The sequence below is a fragment of the Protopterus annectens genome, chromosome 11.part0 (assembly GCF_019279795.1).
Source record: "Protopterus annectens isolate FY-2018-M chromosome 11.part0, PAN1.0, whole genome shotgun sequence".
NCBI classification, from domain to species: Eukaryota; Metazoa; Chordata; order Ceratodontiformes; family Protopteridae; genus Protopterus; species Protopterus annectens.
This window is the reverse complement of record NC_056745.1, coordinates 144,937,183-144,963,028: the sequence shown is the minus strand read 5'-3', so window position 1 is coordinate 144,963,028 and position 25,846 is coordinate 144,937,183. Positions and strand designations below refer to the sequence as shown.

At 38.7% G+C, this 25,846-nt stretch overlaps 1 protein-coding gene across 2 annotated transcripts in view; it reads right to left on the bottom strand.

The window, feature by feature from the left end:
- Nucleotides 1-4,511: 4,511 nt before the first annotated feature.
- Nucleotides 4,512-25,846, bottom strand: part of ARFGAP3 (ADP ribosylation factor GTPase activating protein 3) — an 873,462-nt gene continuing 852,127 nt past the window's right edge. For both annotated transcript variants that reach the window (XM_044087532.1, XM_044087534.1), the window contains exon 16: nucleotides 4,512-5,278. In XM_044087532.1, the coding sequence (XP_043943467.1) occupies nucleotides 5,261-5,278 (18 nt within the window). In that variant the 3' untranslated portion in view covers nucleotides 4,512-5,260. The remainder of the gene's footprint in view (nucleotides 5,279-25,846) is intronic.

Below are 25,846 nucleotides of genomic sequence, written 5' to 3'. Positions count from 1 at the left end.
CGGGGGTTGCTGAAGCATCTCAACATACTGGGTACCCCCAAGCTGTACAGGGACCTCATGGCCCAAAACAGTCCTTGTTTCTCTTTCATTCTTCTTTACCTTTCTAAGGGGTCTTCTGTAGCAGGTGACAGAATGCTGGAAGGCAAGATAGTACTAGGAGACCGTCACCTAGGCAGAGAAATCGGATGGTTAGCACCTTGGTAAATACTGTGTGTACAATTAAGTACAGCAGCAACATTTTCTTCATAAATGGATGCCACAAAGTAAACTAAAGAAGCCTCCTGTAAAAACACAGATGTGTTTAAAGCCATCCATCAGGTCTTCCAATACCAGCCAGGTGACCCTCAATACAGGAACATCCTCTGAAGAGTTATCATCCAAAATCTGATAAACCTTGCACCCCCCCCCAACCTTTAAAAACATGTCAGTAGAATATGTGGCTTTATTCTGCAGGAGGGATAACCTCATTACCGGCCTGTTCCAAGCACTCTCCTATGACGTTCTGGCCCCTGAATGAAACTCCATGGGAGAAACTAAGTTCTTAAGAAGTGGATTGCCATAACCAAATCTACAGTCCACTTGTACACTGAAGTGGATTTCTTAAATAAGGGAAACTCAAGACCCAACAGTCTAATTACAGCCTAGCACTTAAGCTGTGACTAGGACTATTTGACCAATAAAGCTGCCTGGCTAGCAGACTTGTCAGACAGGATGGATGGTCAAAATCTGCACAGTAACTGTGGGTCTTCCTCACTCTGTGAAGAAACTTCTTCCTCTGAGATTGGCCTGTCATGAAAAATGATGTGGCGCCCAGAGAAGAAGTCACTACAAAGAGCTGCTTCCCTTTTTGTTGGTTCTTGACCAAAGCAACACAGGGCTGAATGAAGAGGACCAGTCACTGGAAGAAGCAGCCAGGATAGCCTACCTAACCACTCTATCCAAAACAAAGCACCACAGCCTGTGGCCTTGGCCAAAGTAATAAGCACAACCACAAACAGTGAGCAAGAGAGAGTCCACTATGGATGACATGTACAATATTCTGAATGCTCATCCTGGAGTCCAAACCTAAGAAGAGCTGCAGGTATTTTTGGCATCTGTTAAACTGGACAGGGCTGGAATGCAGACAGGTGAGAAATCTGTAAATCTAAATCAGAATATAGCAAACAAAACACATTTCTGCCTCTGTAACCTCTGCTGGACCAATACATATCAAAAAGGAGTCCTTTACAAGCTGTCTAATCAGGGCCTCAACTCCATACAGCTGCAGGCTGGAAGAGGGCATTAGCCTTTCTGTGAGGTGAAGAAGTGACATCTGGGTGATTTTTTTTTTATACGTATCTATAATTACAGGTTTCTTGGAAAAAATTAATCAAAGCTTCTCCTCCCTCCTCATTCCCCACATACTTATTCAGGTATTTCAAAGTGGAAACGAGCTGGGGCCCTAAACGGATTTTGTCTTCTTCCCAGTTTCCCTCCTTCAACTCCATTTAAGTGAGATTATGCTGAGTTAGCATGCATGGGTTCATGTATACCATGTGATATGCATAACGCAAGTCAGCTAACTGGGCACCCATACACAGGCACAAACCTGCTGAAGGTGGTGTGTGTATGGGACAGGTCTGAACTGAGTCTGAAACTCATCAGGCAGAGTTCCCTAAAAGTGCACTCCAACATCTCAAAGGATAGTCCTCACTAGACTCCAAAATTCCTGGTGTTGAGGGCCCGACCAGCAAGCTCTTAACAGAAACTCTTGATACGCCCCCTTTTGGGCCACTAAGCCCTCATGGGTACAGAGGCAGGACAGGTAGAGGAGTCCTTAGTTCTGACAGCCACTATTAAGCAACAACCAGAAAAGGACTTGAGAAACATCTGTCTGAGAGAAGGATGGTTGTGGTAGTAGTACAGCTGTTTGGCTATGGGGAGCTGCTTATAACCTAAGACACCTTCCAAGGACGTTACTGGGAATGCACCACTCACATGATCCTCACTTAGAAGAGTAAAAGATGGGGGCTAACTGAAGTCCCCACTATTTGAAGGTGAGGATGCTACAAAAGGAGACCATAACACCATGGTGGTAATGGACTTATTTCTGGGTGGATGCGACCAAAGTCTGCATTCCATTTCCTTTGCTTTCCAATGTCTGCCTTCCATTCCCTTTGCACCTGATGGTGCTCTGGCATAGGCCTTGGGTTACATGAGAGCCCACCCACTGACCTGTATGGTAGACAACCACCATATTTAGCATATGGAGGAGGAGTATAACACTGCTATAGGACTTGTACAGGAAATTTGGCAACCGCACAAATACATTATTGGTGTAACTTTTTTAGGCACTGGATATGGGAACTTTTCCATGATGAATTTGAGGTTCAAGATTTAAACTGTGAAAACAGAAGAGGCATGGTCTAGATATACTCCCTTATTGAGGTAAACAACACTACAGCATGTGCCAGGGCAGAGTGTGTACACCCATGAGTAGCAGCATTACATTAAGTAACCAAAATGAGAAAGAAAAGGACATCCTTACTGTAGACTCACCAAAGATGTTTCTGATTTCAGACTAATGATGTACAAGATCAGCCTGCAGCAGGGTGGCCAGGTTTAAGACTGATTTACTCTAGAAGGAAGCACAAACACAAAGTGCTCTTCTCTCTTATTTGCCACAATTTTAAAAGCTACCTTAATCACCTCCAACTCCAAGGTAACGAGATACTATAAATCACAAACACATCTTTTAAGCATCAGCTCCTACTGCATGCTGACCACGCAGTTGATGTATGCTGACACTAGTTCCTTGACATGTCAAGAATCCTCCAAAACTGAATAGACATTGCTTTTAAGGTAACCATTCACTAAGAATGGGATGGTGCATCTTCTAAATATATAGTACATTAGTTATTTATCCACCTTTAAACTGATTTTAAGAAATTACTATATGCTAAAAATAAGTGAGAAGCTTGTGTCATTACCTGAATAAATTGTACTTCACCTTATTCCACAGACTAAAGAAGCCTTTTCTTGGGGTCACACTCCATTTTTTACTAAAAAGTTGTTTAATTACAACTTCCTAAATACTCACCTGAATAAAGCTCACAAATACAATCATGTGTATGACTGTTTTCTTGACAGAAAGTATTTTGTAAATAATCAGATTGCTTATGGCTTTCTGGTAAGCATCTAATAAATACATATTACAAGTGCTCAAATTTACCTTGATTAAAAGTGTACATTTTTCTGTAGGAATAATCTTCCCAAAAAATGAAATACTTTACCCAGGGAATTTCCAATGAAATGGGCTGGGGCCCAAATTAACATATCTTGTGAATAAAATGCAACATAAAATACTATACAAAACAATGACAAGATGATAATGATACTGCAGCCAGCCATCAGTAAAGTGTTCATCTTTCTTTAACTTTTTTTTCAGGCTACTACTTTCCTAACAGTCTACTTGAAGTCTTTGAAAAGTGAGAATGCCAAAATGAAGCAGGTATTACAATGAAAGTTTAGAATTTTTTTTGGCTTCTCCTTCAGTCCTACAGCTATCATGCCCCTCTCCATTGCTTCTTTGGACACTCATTCAGAGCACCCCACCAATACCTCTGCAGCTTAACAGGTGTGCCGCATAAAAAGACATCACAGCTTGCCCTTCAGGCAAAACTTTCCTTCTGAGGAATGAAGCATCTCAGCCTTTAGGAAAAAAAAACACTAAACAAGAGCAGCCTGGGCAATGTCTTAAAATGTCAAGGTGCCAGAACAATAGTCATGTATGCATCTTTTCCAAGATGACCCTTTTCTCCTCCTTGGCTTGGGGGGGCCAGTCATGAAATGACTCCCACAATATATAAACTCATGAGACTTCCACACCACACTTGCTCCCCATCTCCATTCTCAATGGTAACTTACTGCAGTTCTTCCAGGTAGTACTAATAGTCATCAGAATACTTGTCCTAATCCTCTGCTGGAAAGATCTTAACCCTCCACAGGAAAGGAAAGGATCCATAAAGCACTCAATCTCATCAATCTTGCATCAAGTATATATTCAAACCCAAACAGGCAAAGCCACAAATGGAATATGGAAAAGAGGATGACAAAATAAAGGCTTTCACCTGGAGTTTCCCATATTCTAGATATTTCTGTTCCAAAAAAAGGAATGCAAAATGTTTTACTGCATTGCTGGATAGAAAGACTGAAAAATAGACAAATACTGTAGGTCCTGCAATCTTTAGGACAGAGGATGCAGGTACAAGAATCATTTTTAATATGTACCAGATGGCTACTCTTTAAAAGATGCGGTTAGAGAAGGCATCCCTGAGTAAATTCCCCCTGAAAAATCTTTTCACATCGGATATAAATAATAAACCGTCCCAACACTCACCAAATAATTATAACACAGCTGTCCTGGAGTATATCTGGAACTTAACAGTGGTAACAAAAGTAATGTTGTTTTGTAAAAGTTGTCATTGTATAACTAGCAATGCAAGCATGTTAAAAAAGAAAGCAACTATTACTTGATTTTTCAGTTTTAGTTCCTTAATGCTTTTCTTCCACAACCAGTACATACTTGGCAATTATTTCATCAAATTACTGCCCCTTCCACAATTTTCTAAAAAATGTAGAGACTACAGGTACACATCAAATTGTGCTTTTTGGTCCAGTTATTGCACTAAACATTTTAACTGATTTGTGCTGCAGTGATGGGAGGAATTAAATATGCATTTCCTGCTCCGTCATCCTCACAAATTATGGCCAGTACCCATTTCTTTACCTTAAACAGAAAATCGAATACATTATATGGAATGATTAAAATTCGGGACTTCTCCTTAACGCACTTTTTTTCTCTATTACTCCAAGATCTGTTTCTTTAAATAATAAAATTTTAAAGTATACAGCATTAAGGGCACTTAAAAAGCAGTGCTGCACCTTTTATACTGGACTTGAACTTTTGCATAGAATAAATAAGACAATTTTTGTATACTTGATAAAGAAACACGTGTTTCCTTACAAGCAACTTAACAAGTCAAGATGCAATACAAATTGTGAGAATTATAATAAAATTATGGCAAAACGTGAGAGAAACAAAAGTATTCATTGTCCATGGCATCTCATATTACTTCAAAGAAATATAATGCAGGTGACTGGATGGGTAAGTGGTAAACATTTGAGAGGCTGCATTTTCCAGATCCAACCCAACAGGAATGGTTTACATCTGAAAAGCTTTATTTGTTCTCTCAATTCCAATTCTACCTCTGTACCAGCTTTAGGAACTGTAACGATCCTAGGAGAGAGAAAAAATAATAATTCAGACCACCATCAAGGGAAAGAACTCCAAATCTTTTGTAAGCCTACTACTTCAACTACATTAATGCATGACTAAAATCAATATGATACAGCAGGACACATTTTTTTCTGTTATTACATAAAATGAGAATGCTGAAGCAGGGCATGGACTATATATTTAAAAAACTCTGTGGTGCCCACGTACATCTACCTTCAAGACTACAAATTATATTATACAACAGTAGCACCTCTTACCATACATTATCTTGCCTCATTAATCCACCCCCTTCATTGGTACAGGGCTGCAATAAAGCTGCAGCAAATGTATGGTGATCATTTGTATCCTTGGCATTCACAGACTTTGAATAAAAATTAAAAGTCATGTACTTAACCCTTACAGTTCATTCTCAGTAACAGCTGTACTAATGCTGACGGCCATTAGCTGACATAACATCTAAAACTTTCCCAGGCTACTAAATCTCTCTAGTTTACCTACAGCTCTCTGTAGCTAAACCTTCCTATTTAGATGTTTGGCATACCATGCAAAGTGGACAAGGCATAAAATAAACAACTAGACCAAGCCATCTGTGAGGGGGGAAGGTGTACAGGCATGTTAGCAAGGACTGACCTGCTCTTCCAGATCTACCACTATGGTAAAAACATAACTTTCTTAACTGGTGTGAGGGGGATCTGGACTTGATAACAGAAGGTGGAGTCTTAAGTTCCTCCTACTGAGTGGTCTTGCTCTCTCTCATGAGAACATACCTCACTTATTGTGTTACCAAAGAAAGACCTAGACCTACAGATCACAGCCAGTATATATTGTCTTGCAAATATATTCAGTGAGGAATATCCACAGCTGAATTATGGAATGAGGCATGACAGGCAGCCTGATGGCTCAGCAGCAATACGCCCTAGTCTTACGCAGAGACTTGCTAAACGCTTTATAAAATAATTTCAGTTGGCATGACTCTGCTACAGTAATATTATATGACAGTTTCCAGCCACATTTTTTGACATGAAAAAAAAGATGAACAGAGTATTTTCTGCATAACTAGAAAGTACAGTTGAGGATGAACTTACCATAATGAATTTTTAACTAGATCACTCACAGCGATGTTGACCAATGGGATGAATTCTGCCAGGGATACCACACATCCAGCCAGTATGCCAAAGCTTAGGCATTCCTTTCTCATATTCCACATGTCCAACCTTAGACCCTGGCACAAGAGCTGTGTAGTGGTACATAAGGCACGCAAGTTTACCTAAAATCTACAGAGTTTTCTTGCTCTAGAAAGTTACTGAGATTATGTATGAAAAGGACAGTCTCAGGAAATGCAAGGAATAGAAGGGAAATAGTAGGCAAACAGGGTTCCACTTTGGACAAAGGAAAGGACAGGAAGAATGTGAATATACTTTAAAAGTGATGCATCTGAACATCTACTGTTATGGCAAGTTCTCATACAACTGTACTATACTCATCATTAGATCACTGTTATAGTCATGCTAACAAAATCTTTTAAGCAGAGTGGGAAGGGTAAGAAGCACCAAATTAGAATCCAGTAATGTTTGGAGAATGGCTCTGGTACAGTCACAGTTCTGGGAAAAGAGAAAAAATAATTTTGTAATGTTTACTAAAGTTGTGAATGGAAGACCAAGTAGCTGGTTTTAAAATGGACTTGGAGTTTAGTCATTTTAAAAAGGCCCCTGAAAAGGCTACACCTCGTGTAAAATGAGCTTTGATGTTGCCAGAGAGAGATTTACTATGAAAGGAATAACAAAAGGAGATTTCAAGAGACATCCTCATGGAAACAGTTTGTCTGAATACTAGGAGACCTTGTTTTTACCAAAGGACATAACTAATTTCTCATTTCCTTTGCCATGTCTGAGTAAAATCTTACATGTCTGTGTACATAAAGGAAGTGGAGAATCACTTCACCCTTATTTTGAGGATTTAGAAAACATGCAAGAAGGAGTTCAAAATGGCCGCTGTTCTGTGAGCACTGCTATCACCTAGGTGATGTTGCCAGAGAGAGATTTACTATGAAAGGAATAACAAAAGGAGATTTCAAGAGACATCCTCATGGAAACAGTTTGTCTGAATACTAGGAGACCTTGTTTTTACCAAAGGACATAACTAATTTCTCATTTCCTTTGCCATGTCTGAGTAAAATCTTACATGTCTGTGTACATAAAGGAAGTGGAGAATCACTTCACCCTTATTTTGAGGATTTAGAAAACATGCAAGAAGGAGTTCAAAATGGCCGCTGTTCTGTGAGCACTGCTATCACCTAGGTCTCGATATACCCTGGATTAAAACAAACCCAGAAGGCAACGCAGAATTAATAATACAGAAATAACTGTAGATATTTACTGCTAATATCATCCAGCAAACAAAAGAGGAAGAAAAAGGTACAGATTCAGCTCAGAAACAGCAGGATTAACTAAGATTTCTGAATAACAGCTTAAGCAATGTGCTACTAAGGCCCTGCATCTGACTGCAAGATTGGTAAAATACTATACAGCAAGATGTCAAAAGAGGAAAATAATATGGAAACAACAACTAAGACCAAATTCTCAGTACTAGCCTCACCTGAGAAAGACACAACTTCAAAAAGACAAAAGACAACTAAACAAACTGACAACTCTAAAAATACAAATAAATCCAAGACAGACCAGCCAGCTAATCTGGAAGACATAAAATCTGCCTTATTACCTATCCAGCAAGCATTAAAGGACTTATCATTACAATTTCAAACCTTTGATGACTCATTCAGCCAAATAATACCCAGAATGGAAAAATCTGAGTCCAAAATAATAGAAAATGAAATAAAAATAGACTATTTCTCAAAAAACTGATGCCCATGACAAAGAAATACAAACTTACAAGCAAAATTAACAGACCTGGAAGCAAGATCTCGAAGGAACAGTATCATCATCAGAGGAATACCTGAAACTGTACTTCATAACAATCTAATACCAACAATCAAGCAAATAATAAATTCCCTCCTAGAGGAATCTGAAGAAATGCAGCAAATAACAAGAGAGAGAGCCCACAGAGCCCGGAGGGGAAATGCAAACATCACTGAAACCAAGACCTGTCTATATTAAAATATTAAACTACCAAGATGTAAATAAAATCATACTGGCAGCAAAGAAAAAAGGCACACTCACCTGGAATAATAATAAAATCTCCTTTGCTCAAGACCTCCCAATACAAATAAGACAAGCAAGACAACTACTATCTCCATACTGCAGGTTCCCAATAGAAAAAAAAATCAAATTCCAGATGAAATATCCAAATCAGTTAATCTTTTACATCAAAGAGGTTAAATACATGGTTGCTAACCCCAAAGAAGCAAAAGAGACATTCCTGGCTGTTTTCAAGCAAATTCCACCTTCAGAAGTGAAATAAATCCACAAAAAAAAGATAAAGGTCCCTTGGATGAAAAAATGACCCCATTCACGAGCACTCTAGCTGGGATCCAACTCTGAAATCTTCCCCTTGCTGTCTAGGCTCTTGGGTCATTTATGTAAGCCACAAGGAACACAGGAAAGGGAAGTACAGCCTGGGTGGGAACCAAAAATGAACTGCTGTTTCCGATGCACGAATATAGGAAGGAAGTTCCCATCTCGGATATTGGCTTGCAAATTCAGTCCCCCTAGGCTTTTGACGGCTTCATTAAGAACAGTCAGACAAAATGGATTTCAGCAAGCTCCAAAGGATTTTACTGCCTGAAAAATGAAAATTGATCTGCACCAGCTAAAAGAAGAAAGCTGCACCATAGATGTCAACCTACCTGCAAGCAAAACCTTGAAGAAATAAGGTACTGTTGAACTGAACCATTCACTAAAACAGTACACCCAGTATTGTGTAGGTGAATGAAACTCCAGCCTTAAATAATAGCCAAGAAATAAACTGTCAGAATTATGCTAGCTCATAGATTAATATTGGGAAAAAAAGGGAAAAAATTGTTAAATGTTTTATGTAAATACTAGAAATGTGTTAAAAAATCCTGGAGAGAAGTAATCTCAGGAAATTAGTAAAATAACCTAACAATCCTGGGATAATGTAAATATATCCTTAATATGTCAACTATAGCAGGAGGACTGTTTGGCTAAGCTTTTTTTCTTTTTTTTTTTTTGTCTCTCTATACTTCCTACTTCTGTTAAATAGGTGCCAAGTATATATTTTATAACCCACACAGATTGATGTGGAAAAACATCACTATAGGCACCAAAGAAGGCCGAAACCTGAATAAGTAAAGGGGAGGAAAAAGAAGTCAAATGAGAGAAAAATGTAAAAATGACAAGATTGATTGTTTAACAATATTACTATGGTACACATATTGCTATAATTTACTGAGGAATGTATATTAATATGCTGTTTTAAAAATACTATTAGAAAGAATTAGTCACAAGACAAAAACAATACATGCTGTACCTTAAATGCAATACCATCACTGTATAAATAATATGTTGGAAGAGGCTAGGGATATTAAGTAGCAGTGTTTGTTGAGGGAACTAGTTTGTTCAGCTTTGTCCACATTGTTTATAGTAACACAGGGGGGATACTATGGAGAAAATCTATATCTAAAAAGAAAACTCATTCCAAGATTAGACGTAAAGATAAACCATATAATGAACCTTCATCCTCCCCCCCTGATTATTCCTGGTCCGGGGATATAGTGGTTAGGCACAGTGTAGGGACGGGGATAAATAGATGCTTTCCTAAACCATCACACAGTAACAAATACAAAACTAACAAAACAAAACTAATATACATGGCATATCTAAAGAATACACCTAATAAATAAATGTGGGAAATAGAATCATGGAATGTTAAAGGGCTCCAAAACAAGAAGAAAAGAAAACTATTCTTACACCTTACATTAAAAACCACAGCCAACCTCATACTAATACAAGAAATGCACTTGACTGCAGATCAATGGGCAGAAATTAGCAGAAAGAAATGGATAAGTCAAATCATAGCTTCAGAGGGGAAAACAAACAGTGCTGGGGCTGCCATAATAATTAAAAACCAATTTAAGGAAAAAATACTTAAAACCAAAGCTGACAAGGAGGGAAGATGGTGCTATGTAACATTTAATAGTCCTACAATACCAAAACCTATAATGGTACTTAATGTTTACGCACCCTGTAATAACCAACATTCTACCCAACCTTAAACCAATTTAAAGATCACTACCTAGTGATTAGAGGTGACTGGAATACATATCAAAACCCAGAAAAGGATAAATCTAATCTGACCAAATCACATAATAAACAAGCCACATTAGCCCTTAATGAACTCAAACAAGATTTCAAACTACATGACCCTTTTAAACACGGGAACAGTGCAGATAAAACAGGGAAATTCACATTCTATTCGCAATGCCACAAAATGTGGTCAAGGATAGACTTCTTCTTAATCTCTGACATATTCATTAACATGGACCCAACAATAACTATACATACCAGGTTCTTTTCAGATCACTCCAAAATCACACTGAACATTAACTGGGACAGAAAGATATATTTAGAGAATAGGGGTCATAATTGGTCATTAAACCCTAATTTACTTTCCAAAATGGATGTAATAAAAGAAACAGAAGCAATACTAAAAATAGCTCTTACAAATATTACTAACTCCCAAGTACCAACTGACATAGAATGGGCTGCAACCAAAGCACAAATCAGAGGACTGTTTATCAAAAAAGCAGCATACTATAAAAAAATACAACTGAAAGAGGAGCATATACTGAAAGGGAAAATAGAGCATCTTGAAAAAGAACTAATAAATAACCCTAAGAACCAAACAGAAGCAGAACTTTTAAAACTGCAAAGGGATCTATATATTTTAGAAACCAGGAACCTATCTTTCTATGAAGCCAGAATGTTAGCCACTTACGCAAAAGAAGCTCAAATACCATCTAGAGCTCTGGCCAGAATTATCTGCCAACACAAAAATGCCTCCAATATATCAGAAAAAAACTACAGAGACAAAAACTACACAAAAAATGAAGACATTATTAAAACATTTGAACAAATATACTCTCAAATATATGGAGCACAAATACTACAAACCTCAAAGGAAGATAGAACTCTTTTTCTTCAAAAACTGAAATTCCCTAAACTCAATTTAGACCAACAAAAAAAACTAACTGAGCCGATATTCATCAGTGAAATTATTACAACAATCAAACACTTAAAAAGTGCATAAGGCTCCGGGTCCAGATGGACTCGCATCAGAATTTTACAAAGCATTTTCCCCCTTGATAGCCAAACTACTATACTATACAAAGAATTACATAATAAACTATAAAATAAATGATATCCACTTTAATGCCTCTAAAACTATATTTATATTAAAAGAACACACAGACCCCAAAAACTTTGACAGCTACAGACCCATCTCCCTCTTAAATATAGATACTAAAATATTTACCTCTATACTTGCAAACAGAATGAAAAATCTGACAGAAAAAATCCTCTCCCCAGAACAATCCGGGTTTACACCACATAGACAGACTAGTGACAATACATTAACATTAGATGCACTAATATCCTACGCTAACCGATACAATATCAACATCAACACAATGGTAGTGGATGCCCACAAGGCATTTGATAGGGTTAATCTAGAATTCTTACTCCAAACACTACCCTACTTTAATATACCCAATAACTTCATTCAGATCATCCAAACTCTCTATAGCAACCCATACACATCTCTGTATATAAATAAAACTTGGTCAAATAGGATCCTAATAAAAAATGGAACAAGACAAGGATGCCCACTATCACCCTTCCTGTTTAACCTATACCTAGAACCACTCTTTCTATACATTAAACAAAATACATATCACAATCCTCCATCAATACACAACTTCAAAATATACCTCACTGCATTTGCAGATGATCTGAACATATACTGCACTACACCAAATTCAGATATAAACAAAATAATAGCTGCAATTGAACATTTCTACTATGTCTAACTACAAACTAAACCTTAATAAAACTAATATTTTCCCCTAAAACACCCAAACTCATCTCACTAATACCATTGTTAAACACAATAAAAATTAAAGAAGAAACTAAATACCTGGGAATCACCTTTTTCCAGAGTAACAAAGACTTCTATCAACACAATGTAAACCTTAAATGGCAAAATATAATGCAAGACTGCAAAAGATGGAACAACCTAAAACTACCATTCTTGGCCAAAGTATCAATAATCAAAATGAACATTTTACCTAGATTAATGTATATATTCATGACATCACAGACAACAATACATAATACATTCTTCAAACAAATTCATACCTTCCTAGCAAAATTTATATGGGAACCCAAAAAAAACAATCTCCTATCCAAAATTAACACTCCCCAAAAGCAAAGGAGGACTAAATCTACCAGATTTTAAAATGTACTACTCGATCATTAACAATAACATAATACTGAGAATAGCTGAACATAACCCGTCAATGGAAAATTGGTCCTCTCTGGGTGACAATATATTATAGATATATTAAAGCTCTAGGTTTCAATCCCAAAGCACTTCCATTCCTGAAGCAGAAAGAAATACAAACTTATAACATTATAGAGCGCTTAAAACATTATATCAACCTAGCGCAAAAACTCTTTCAATTCCTGAACCTTAGACATGCCATGACAACACTGCAACCCCCTTCATAAAACCCCAAATTTAAAAATAAACAATAAGATGCTGGACTTAGTCCCTTTTCCCAGACTAAAAGATAAAACAATCCAAGATATCTATCCCTACCTTAACTGTTCAATACAAGAAATGAGGACCAACTTAAACCTCCTTAAATCACACATAATAATCCTAAGACAAATCAAAGAACTGTGTTCCATTTCTCTTCAAAATATTACTATGGCCAATAGTGACATAGAAACTTGTAGCAGGCTTTGGAAAACTATTATCACAACAAAGAAAACTATTACCAATTCATATAAAATGATAAATGAAATCAAATACCAGAAGGACCTCCTCTTCTCTAACTACTGGAGAAAAATTAAACCATCCATAGATGATCAGCAAATAAGCCAGGCAATCAATCTAACACTGAAGATTCTACCCCTCAAAAAGTTAGCATACACTCAGCTCATGATCAACAATAATGCTTATTTTACACCTGCAATCCTACACAAATTTAACACATCAAAATCACCTTTCTGCCCACACTGTAAGGACCAGATAGCTGACTTAATCCATGTATTTTGGAGCTGTAAATGTGTCTATAAACTCTGGAACTCTCTCAAGGTACAATTACAAAAAAATGGGTTATCAAACATCAACATTAACTTGGGAATTCACTCTGTTACACATTCTCCCACCCAACATCCCAAGAAAACAAGCAAATACACTTTTAACAATTTTCCTACTAATGAAACTGTATATAGCTTTTAAATGGCTAGATACAATAAATATCTCTTGGGAGGGTTTTAAACAAGTAGCTATACAACACCTTTTAGCTCATAAAATAGTAATAGATAAAAAAAAAACAAAAACATGAAATCCAGAGAAATTTGGGAACAAACCTTTAACATCATATTAGCATAATTCATCACAAAGCAACTTAGAAATGCACTATAATGGAACCAAAGAACACATACAAGTTCAGATATTAATTAATAACTTGGATATTACGAATGTATATACTGTCTATATAACGGTGGAATTAACAATGAAAGCATCTATGTACATAGTGTAAATAGATATGTTGTATGACCTATATCCTGTGATATTTGACATCAATGTATAACATATGTATATGTGTGTATGTATATGTATATATGTGTGTATGTATGTATGTATGTGTATATATATATATATATATATATATATATATATGCACACGGTCATGTTGTAAGATGGGTTTTATTTGTGACATTTATTAATGTAAAAATAAAAATAAAAATTATTGAAAAAAAAAAAAAGAAAACATGCAAGAAGGTGAATAGATTGTTTCAGAGACATTTTCATGACAACCTTAGAGGTAAATTTGCCCTTGTGGAAAACCAGAAAAATAGGGACAGATATCACGGCTTATAACTTAGAAATTCTTTTAGCAATGGTTAGAGCAAAGAGATCTGTTTTCCATGTACAGTATTTTAAAGAAGGTGAAGATGTCTGAAAGGGAGGTAAAGTAAATTTCTAAGCACATAATTCAGGTTCCAGGGAGGATAAACGGATTTTCTGGGTGGCCTGATATGCAAGTCACCTTTCAGGGATTACTTAACCTCAAGATGTTAAAAAAAAAGGTGGCTCTGTTGTAAAAGAGGCTGAAATGTCTGACAGATGCACTTAAAGTTTATGCTAGACCCAAATTGAGTAGCTTACACAAATATTGGTGGATAAAAGGTATCCTTGCATAAGGGTCACATATTTTCTTCTGGCACAAAAAAAAATCTTTTATATTTAGATAAGCATGATTTTGTGGTTGCAGGTTTTCTAGTCTGATTACCTGTAGCATGTCCTCAAAATAAATATGCATACAAGAAACAATGTTTTTCATCCAAACCATAAATTTGAAAGCCTTCATGTTAAGAGTGAATGAGACAGCTCCTGTAAATTGTTAGCAAGTCCATCCGGTGGAGTAATGAGTGGACACTGCCCTTGGACAGTTGAAAGAGGAGGGAGAACCAGTGTTGTCTGGGCCAAAAGGGGGTCACTAAAAAAAATTAGGACTATTCTGAATTTTCAGCAGTCACCAAGACAATTTTGGGACCGCCCTGAATTTTAGGAGGACTTTTTGCGTAAGAAGAAAGGGAGGAAAGACATGCAGGAACTTCCCTTTCCAAGTGAAGGAGAAGGCATCCATTGCCCATACTTCCTTGCAAGGGTTCCTGGAGAAAAATGTTCCGAGTGGATTGTTTAGACTAGAGACAAACTGCTCTATCTGTGGAATACCCCACCAGTGGACAGTATGTAGGACAACCTCAATGTTTAACATCAAATTCTGGGAATATGCCCTTGCTTTCCTCAGGGGAATCTGCCAAGCTGTTCTGATGGAATATAAACTAACTAGAAAAAAAAAAGACTGTAATGAATGGCCATGTCCAAAACTATCACTGCTAGCCTGCACATGGGGTACGGTTTTGTGCCCCCACCCTCCATTTGCTGGTATTCCACATGACAGCTGTGTTGCCCATCAAACTCTGAAGTGTTCCTGGGGATCATAGGTAATAGGACTAGAGCGAGAATCAATGCTTGCAATTTTATATGTTCTTTCCTGTTCTTTTTTGACCAGATTTCTTAAACTTTGAAACCTCATGAACAAGCATCATGACTATCTGATGAATCTGTGGCTCTACTTGACAGGAGGTGGAATACAAAAGGGAACTCCTCGAAGTCTAGTGTACCATAAAAGCTTTTGGAAAAATGAGTAGAAAAATGCTTTGGAAAAGTCAATATTTTGAAATCTGACATGTTCAAGGAAGAGTTGAGAACTGATAGATCCAGGTTTCCAAGTGCCTTTTCTTTGGAACCATGAAAAACCTAGAATAGAAATCTCCTTTTTGATTTATGGGAACAGTTTATATTACTCCCTGGTGCAGAGATTATGATAACATTTGGTATATTAAATGCTGTTGGTTTGGTGGGACCTGAGAAACTGAATGTTGAAAAGGAAAACATTTTCACTGAAGAGTCTATCCTTCATAAATGATTCTCAGAATATGTGACTGCTGTGATTTTTTTTTAAAAAACAGAAGATTAAAAGAAAGTTTGCTTGGATGAGGGAAGGTTGAGGTGAGGAAGAGGAAGGCTCGGTAACTAGTCAGAAGCTGGAATATTTGCCCTGGGAGGGCCTTTTGCTCCCTTGAAAGAAGATTTAGTTTTGTCCTGTCATTTCTTTTGGGATCTGTTTGCCCTTTTGTTGAGTAGACTTCTTCTAATAGAAAGGGCCTGACTTGGAGGGGTCAAGTCTTTGAAATTTTGGAACTGGGAAAGTAAGAGTTGTTCAACCCCCACCCCCCGCATAATTTTGCTCCATTCTTCCACTATCTCTGCTGAAGCAGGTCCAAAAAGAAAGTCTTTATCAAAAGGAACAGACAGAAGATTTGTTTTTACATCTTCTGGTAGCAATTGAAGTTTTATCCAGAAATACCTTTTAAGCACTAAACCAGAGGCAGCAGCCCAGGAATGATCCACCATAGCAGAGATGGGAGAGATCACATTCTGCATTGCAGTTTTAGAGTCACTGTCAGGAATATTAGGCATAAGTTTATTCATGTTGTACAGATAAGAAATATCTTAATGTGTATCTGACAGGTAACAGCAGGAAAAGCTAAAGTAGCTAACATATACATCTTTCCCCATATATACTCACAACTCAACTTCCTCTGTCACTTGTAAGATGGAAAAAGCTTAGCTGATTTGTCACAGCATCTGTGGAGACAACTACAAGGACAGAGGTAGGATTTTTATACAAGTGTGTGTGTGTGTGTGTGTGTGTGTGTGTTAGGGGCTTATATCTGTCAGGCTTTCTTGGTGCAGGTGGCTGACTCAGGCGTTCAGAGAGAAGTACACAGGAGACTTGGGAACTTCCATATGTAAGACATTATAATACCTCTTTTGTGAATCTAAGAGCTATTTGCCCAACCAGTTAAAATATTGCTTCACTTTATGAATAATTTCTCCAAAGAGTGGTCTTCCGCAGGAAAGTCAGAGGTTATGTCAACTTCAAGTTCACTGTCATATCCTGAAGAACAAATAAATCTGAGAATAGTGATCTAGGAGGTCAGAGTCTGGCTCACAGGATCTTCTTCAGGTGATGCATCTATTTTTCTTTTATGGAGGGTAGATGAAGTGGAGGCAAAAAACTGAGGGGGTTTAAGAACCACAATGGCTTTGAACATGGAAGAAAAATCCTGACATTCTTATTGAGGATCTAATTGAAACAAAAATGGCTGGACAAGAAAGGAGCTTGGGAGTTTTCCTTCTTTTTAGGGGTTTTCTGAATCAAACCTAAACCAGTTAGTTCACCAGTGTGTTCAATATATTCAAGTAGAGAAGAATATTTATTGTATTGCAAGAATCTCAAGATAACTCAAGTTATTCATCATTAGATCACTACATGAGAAGGGCCTGACCCCAGACATACCTCCATCAGAGAACCAGAGACTTCCTCACACATTAAGATATGAGGAACAATGTCTAGTCCTATCACTAGTCTGGGTTCCCCCTTTAAAGCCTTAGCAGCCATCTGACTAGTCAAATGGAACTTGTCTGTAGTCTACTCCATATCAGCATCAAGTAGGGTTGCGGCAGAAGGAACAGGCCCAGAGGTAAGCTGGTCTGTGGGCTTCTCAACTACCTCATCAAGTAAATCAAACTCCTCGGGAAAGAACCCAAAGTAGCAATGCGTCTTTCTTCTATTTCCAGATTTTACTTTTTGGTTGGAGGGGATGTCAGAGGTGGGAAAATCAGTAGATATGGTGGTCTGCACAAGGGTCTTGGGCCGTTTATTCTCTAAGTAAATGTTTAGAGACAAGAGATGACTCCTTAGGGCTTCTTGGATGAAAGCCTGAGAAATGGTACAGTCCATGACATCATGCTCAGGCCCTAAGCAAAAAAGACCTTGCAAAGGTCTGTTTTGTAAGCAATTTGCCTACCAAAGAAGCACTTGCCTCTGCTTGATGACATTAACAAAAGATTCCAAAACAGAAGTATGAAAAAACAGAAGGATCTCCAATGGGATGCAGTAGCAAATTGTGTATTTTCAAATGGCTTAAGACCTAGCTACAAATTATATCTTACTTTCCTGACTACAGACAAGAAAGTTCTGAGGACTGTGGCAGCCATGCTTCCCTTGTGTACCAACACACAGTCTGCATGGCAATGATAGGAATCCATGTGAGGTGGTACAAAGCATGGTACTGTGCGTGAATGAGTGTATGCATATGTATGTCTGCATGAAAATGATATAAATTTGTATGACACAAAGCACCTAAAGTTTTGCCATAATGGCTGGATGTATTGCATTCTTGGAAGGATACATCCCATTTATCAGCATTACTGTAAAAGTGATCTAATGATGAATAACTTGAGTTATCTTGAGATTCTTGCAATACAATATTCTCCTCTACTTGAATATTTTGAAAACACTGGAAGGTGAACTAACTGGTTTAGGTTTGATTCAATGGCTACCTCTTGAATGAAAAACGTTTGTGGACATGGAGATTCTGTCCTTGTGGAACACTAATTAAGGGGAGTGAGCCAATAATGGCCAATAATTTAGCAATTCTTCTGGCTGATGCAACTGATACCAGAAAAGATTTAAGATAAATACTTCATCTCAGTCGCAGAACACTGCCTGGATTTTAGGACATCTACATTTTTCAAGGAAAAAAAAAGTCCCACGGAGGAACAGGATCCTTGAGCAGGGTCTTATAAAAAAGGTACTTTGCAGAAAGGCCTTCTAAACTTGCAAGTGGCTAAAGACACAGAATTTGACCCTTGATGGAGATGAGAAATAACAGCAAGGTGCACTTTAACAGAACAGCAGCTGACGCCTGCACCACAATCTTAGCACTGACAAAACAGCAGCAGTAAAAGATGTAGGTCATTTCAAGAAGGCTGAATAGAAAAACAAGTACATTTGCTTTTGTAAGGTTTCCTGGTACTGGGCTATTGTGCAATGGTAAGAATCTGGACTACCCCAGAGGGGTAGGCAAGGTCTATGGCGATTAATGGAATTGGGGAAACCAAATGCTTAGAAACAGTTAGTGATGATTTGGATGGCACTTGCCAGATAAATGGGTCAAACAGCTGCCTTGAAAGACCAAAGCTTGAGAGCTTTTTCTAGCAAAGAATGATTGAGCAACATAAACCAGCTTTTTGAGGCCAGAAAGGCTAAAGCTAAGAATCAGGTAAGCTGGGGGAAGAGTAGAGGCAACTTGGGAGCCATTTCTGAAAGATAAAAGATAACGTCAATGGGATGTTCCCCAGAGATAGTGATTAGGAAAACTAAGTTGCTGCACTTGGCAATGATCAGGGAGGCAAAAAGGTAGTCAGCAAAGCTTCTCCCAGCAATGCAACAACTTCTGTGCGACTATTACTGAAATGAGCAATCACTTATTTAACATTGGAAGGCAACAACTGAACATCTACTACAAAACTGGCTTCAAGGATGAAACTTGCAATAAGACATCAGTTGGTCAACACAGCCTGCTGCCACACCCTCACGCCGCTTGACAAATGGAGCAGGATGCATAGCTGTGGACATCTATCACAACATTAGAAGGCAACAACTGAACATCTATTACAGAACTGGCTTCAAGGATGAAACTTGCAATTAGACATCAACTGGTCAACACAGCCTGCTGCCACACCCTCACGCCGCTTGACAAATGGAACAGGATGCATAGCTGTGGACATCTATCAACATTAGAAGGCAACAACTGAACATCTATTACAGAACTGGCTTCAAGGATGAAACTTGCAATAAGACATCAGTTGGTCAACACAGCCTGCTGACGCACCCTCATGCCGCTTGACAAATGGAACAGGATGCATAGCTGTGGACATCTATCACAACCTGGGGTAGGAAGTACTGCAATGGTTGAAGTGTGAGAAGGGCTGCCTTTATCTCCAGTATACTGGTGTGAAAACTGGCCTCTTAACGGTCATCATATACCCTGGAAAATCTTGCCTTGATAATGCCTCCCAAAGTAAAAACATTCATGGTAAAATCCACTAAAAGGAGTAACTATCAGAAATGGTCTTCTTAGCTTGAGATTTGTTGCGTACACCCACCACTTGACATGAGCTCTGCAAGGTTTAAAAATTCTGCAACCACTAAAATGAAGACTACCGAAACACGTATGTAAAACCTCAACTCGTTACATCCAAGTGATGCCTCCAGGTGCATTTGCAGTTAACTCCTACTGACGTCTCTAGGCATGAAATATTACTTGTTCATATTTGCATCAATAATTTCAAAATCATGCTATGTACAAGGTTTTAAAATATTTCTTCTTAAAGCTTGCACAATGGCAAACAACCACATTAATATTTGACCTCTGTCTAGTGCAGGTAAAGAGACATTAACTGTTGTTTTTATGATATTAATTTATAAAGATATAATTTTCACATTTTTCTAAATATCTCAACAACCAAGTAACACAGACAGAACTCCACAGCCTCATATGAAAGCTCTTAGCTAGATGAATGAAATGCTGCTGACAGTATGTGTGTAACCAGAGTGGTTGCTGAGATATTGTAAATTGTTTACAAAACATTACAAAAGTAATTGTGATTGTGTTTACTGGGACATATAAAATTCAGTTTTAACACCTTGAACCTGAATACTACTACCACTGTAAAAATAGTTTGTGCTGAAGGGTTTGCCATTTATATTTCTTTCATAACCCTATGGTTCCAGAGATATGAACATTTGTTTGAAATGTGAGGTCATAATTTGATTCTGTCAAAAAGGCTTAGGCTTTGGAAGAAAGAGAAATACCATGGGAATGGTCACTACCATCTGACTGAAGGCTCTAAGGCAAAACAGGGCTGTAACATTTCGACTGAGCAATTTGGCAAGCCTGTCTCTGAAGAGGAAAGATCCTGTCCGCTGGTCAGTGGGCCTTGCATGTTACTGTATCTAGACTACAGCCTACAAATGTGAGCAGCTGAAGTGGCTCCAAATGTGACTTTTTAGTAGCCACCACTATTCCCAAGGACTGAAAGTGTGATCAGGGACTCCTGGGCACTGATCAGTCTGTTCAAAGAGTGAGCAGCAAAAGTATGCTATCCAGAAAGGAAAATGTCTTCACTCCTTGTAAACTGTTTTGCTGCAAAAACATACAAGTACCTGGTGAACATCCTGAAGCTGATGTGAGACTAGAACAACAGATACATTCTGGACTCCTTGGCCATCTTTATGTGGAAGCAAGCATTTTGAAGGCCCAAAAATCACATCTATTTTCCTCCTTGCGGGTATTAAAGGATACACTGTACTCTGACCATCCCAAAAGATTTATTTGGGAGTGAACTGGTTTAGGCTACTCAAGTTGAGAAAGACACCAATATCCTTTCTGTTTTCTTGGGTATCAAAACAAAAGCTGTAAAATTAACCTACCCGCTCCTGGTTTGGTGGGACCCTTTCAATGACTTTCTGAAGTGTTCAGGACATCTCTTCTTACAGCAATCTTCTATAAGGGGTGGGAAATCAGGCAGGGTTAGATTTGTCTCGGTAAAGTTGTGAATGCGACTGCATATCCCTCTGGAAATTATTGCCTTTATCCACTTGTTCAATGTGATGACCTGCCATCCAAGCAGATGGAGGGACAGACAGCCCCTGACTGCTTTTAGTGTGGGACAATCAGGCAAGGCCACAAGGGTTAGGCTGCTGTTCCTTTTCCCACAGCAAATGTTAATTCAAATAAACTTGCCCCAACTACCCCTTCACTTTGGGGTGGGTAACCATTATGGAAGTTGCAATGAAATTGCCGGTTCCTCCTAGATATCTAATTTTGGTGCTTTTAGCCATGACTGATCCAAAGTTGATTCAAAGCACCAAAACATCTGAATTTCTTACTCTCCCAATTACGTCTAAAGATCATTTACTGAACATGTTAACCAAGACCAAAAGTACTTCCCCAATGGGACCAGACAATGTACTTGATTGCTGAATTAATAGTATTTATTAAACATGCCCTTGCAGACACTCTCCTTCAACTTTTTAAGTTATTTTGCTTCTGATGAGTGGTGCACAGCAGTAGTGATGTCCCTCCATAAAGGTGGCATTAAAGCGGATCCAGCTAATTACAGACTTAGCCTAACAAGCTTCATCTGAAAAGCCATGCCTTGTATTATATACAACTAACCTCAAACTGTGAAACCAAGAATCATGTTAGACTTGACCCCCAACAGTTTAACCTTGTGAAAAGTACAGCCTGCCTATATGATCTGGTAAACTTCTTTGAAAGGGTTACAGAGGCTGTAGATAGCGACCATGCAGTGCACACTGCATACTTTGGTCTGGCCAAGCCTTTGACTCAATTCCTCATATTGACATCATACAAAATCAAAATACTTTTAAAATTTACCCATACGAGGTAAGATGGACAGCAAACTGGCTGAAAGTCAGAACCCACAAAATGCAGTTGCAGGTGTCTCATCACAATGTATTAAAGTGACCAGTAGTGTCCCTCAAGGTTTACTGTTGGGACCACTCCTTTTTAGTATTTACTTCTCAGATCTCCAAGAAGCCCAGACCTCTGGCTAACAAAGTTTGCAGACTGCAAGTCAAGTCCAGGACACCCTCCAGAATGTACTCTTTCCCCAGTAAACTCTGTGTACTAAAAGTGGGCTTTAATTAAATGCTAAATATCACCACTTTTGGTAGACAGCCCAGTCCCTCCTCATACTGTCAAGTCAACACACCTTTACAAAATGAAAATGTACTTGGGGACCTAGGTACTTGAGTTGATCTTTGATATTTTGGTCGCTGCAGATTCCAAGTGATCAGGTGGTGTATCAGGAATCTTCAATCTTTTCCTCTGTGAAAGCCAAAAGGGGTATGATATAGCCTCTGGTGATTATCTTTAGCACCCATGAAATAATAAGTTATGGTTCATCAGGCAATAGGGTGCAAGGATAAGAGTCCCACGACTGCCTCCAGAGTGCAGCAGCTGGGCAACCATTCAGGGATGTTGGTAAAGTTTCTCAATGAAGGGCCCATGAAAACCTTTGTTTTGAAGTCTGCTTCTTCCTCTCAGGTAACATATGTTTGTATTGCTTCAGTCTCTACCTCTGGGAGGTCTATCCCCAGGAATGTCCTGGTGAAAACCTTGTTTCTTATGAACCACAGCTTTGTATCTCCTCTTTGACTCCTGGAAAAGCATCTTTGGGGAGCAGAAAAATGGATTCCCATGGCAGATGAATTCTTACCATATTGCTCACACCTGGTAAGAATTTCTTTTACTTTAGGTCCAAACAACTTGGAACCACCAAGTAGGGTGCCACTGATAAATGGCACCTTGAAGCTTTCTGCAAAATCTCATAGCTGCACAGGCATGGTGTTGAACAGTAATACCCATATCAGTTGCCCTAGCTGTGTTAGATAGCAGCCATATGGACACATTTGAGGCAGATTGCAGGGTAGACATTTGGGCATCCACCATCTTTTAGACATCCGTAGGTGAACAACCCAAAAGAGAGTTGGAAAGCTACTTAAGTCTCTTTGGAAATGTGCAAAGGTTGCTGATACATAGGTTCATTTTCCCTAGTCTGTCCAATGTCCCTGACTCCCTGTTAGGGGGAATTGACAGAGGAACTTCCTCACACAGTAGTAGCCATAAAGATAGAACTACCACCAGGGTATCTAAATGAGGGTCAACAACTTTGACCTGTGCTTACTATCTTCTTAGGTGGTGGGACCACCCAGTACGTTGATGGGCTATACCCAAAAGCTTCAACGGACTCATCAGAAGTATTTTCTGTGGACCCTGCCCCCACTTCCTCAATTCAAGAATATCCCCAAAGGAGACATCCTGCAGTCCTGTTGGGGGGGGTGGATCTTGGGGATCCTTCTCCATCAACTAAGTCTGTATCTTGAGTAATAGACTCAGGAGAGTAGTCTAGATATTTCCGTTTGCATGTTCTTTTCTGGGGATGTTTCAGGGGCTCTGATGGAGATACTTTGGAATAAGATGGGAAGCTTGAACATCAAGCTGGACTTTCTGGACGATATGTCTGATCTAAAAAATGGCAAAAGAGATCTGAGGTAAGTTACCTGGGAGGAAGGAATTGTGGGTAGGGGAGGAGTCAAAGCTCTTGTATCCAATACTCTTTGCATAATATACCAAGGTCGGATCTGACCAAGTCCAACAATCCACACAATGAATCCGACAAAAACAGACATTGGATCAAAGAATGTCTGCATCTTACATTAGGACTGATAATAGGCCTAGGACAGGTGTTGAAGAAGGTACATGAAGAAATGTCTGCACCAAGAGTGCAAAAACAGGTGTTGACAGTGCCTGGCACCAAGGGTATCAGCAATGACTGCTGGAAGGCCAAGAATGCTGAAGTCAGCTCTGGCACCAAAGGGATCGCTGCAGAGCTTGATACTGAAACATCAACCCCTGACATCAGTACCAAGAACTCAGTGGCATCAGTAATGCTGATGCCATGGACATCAGTGATGCAAATGGAACTGCTGCTGCTGTTGAAACTTTTGGCGATAAAGGTTACAGAAACTGAAGCCACTTTTAAAGTTTAGTAAGGAAATTACACATCATAGCTGGAGCTCCACAAGGATCATTATATCAGCAAATACTTTCTTTTCATTCATGACCCAGCATAATTTATTTAGTGATATATTTATCCTTTATTGACAGGGTTACTCACCACTAGGCTTCTGGCCTTTTTTTCAGGAGAGACCCAAAGTTGTATTTATACTACTAGGGGAAATTTGGCCAATGCATCAGGGAACTTCCGTACTCTTGGTAGTAGGGGAAAGAGTTTGTGTGGGACACACATATCTTCCTGTTTCTGGTCCAGGAGTGGAGGTAGCCAGAAGAAAACATGGATGCTGTAAGCCAAAGTAAAACAGTGGTGAAAAATATCAAAAATGAAAGAGATGGGATTTATGAAAAAAAGAAAATAGACTTTCCATGGTCAGAATATGTTGTACTGTTTTTTTAGACAAAAAAATGTTTTCTGAGTCAGTTCAGAACTGAAGTGGAAGCAAAAGAAAGTAAAGTTGTGTACACTTACCATAAATGCAAATGTTCGAAAGTATTCACTGTTGAAGTCATCACATCTGGGTTATCTGCTTGCAGTAGCCCTCAGTCGGGCCTGATTATCAAAGTCTTGGATCCTGTGTCGGTTGCTGTCATCTTCCATGACGTCAGGTGTATAAAGCATGCAGCCGACGCCATTACATCAGTTTTTCTTGCCCCAGATGTCAGGTGTCCCCCTAATGGGAAGCAATTAAACATACATATATAAGGTTATACCTCCAACAAAAAAAGCAAATACACCAAAAAGCTTTTAAGCATAGTAAAAAGGAATAGAGGTACAGCCAAAAGAAGTCAGGGGGCTGGAGGGAGGGTAACCAGGACTGCAACAGTGAATACACTCAAACATCTACATTTATGGTAAGTGTACACAACTGTATTATGTTCTTCGTGTTTCACTATTGCAGTCATCACATTTGGGTAGATTCCCAAAGCTAAGGATGGGAGGAGGAATTTATATAGCATTAGGACCATCTATGAGGCCCTGTAAGACTGCAGTGGCAAAACCAGCTCTGGATTTAGAGAAAATTGGCAAATGGTAATACTTGGTGAAAGTATGTACAGAACTCCAGGTAGCAGCTTCTAGGATGTCCCTGGTAGGGACACCTTTGAGAAAGGCTGCAGAGGTGATGCAGCCCTGGTTGAATGTGGTCTTATCCACCATCGGATAGGTTTTCCATGGTGCTTATAGCAGAAATGAATGCAATGACCTATCCATTTAGAGATGGTTTGCTTTGAAAAGGCCTTCCCCTCTGCCCCTGCAGCAAATGCCACCAGCAGC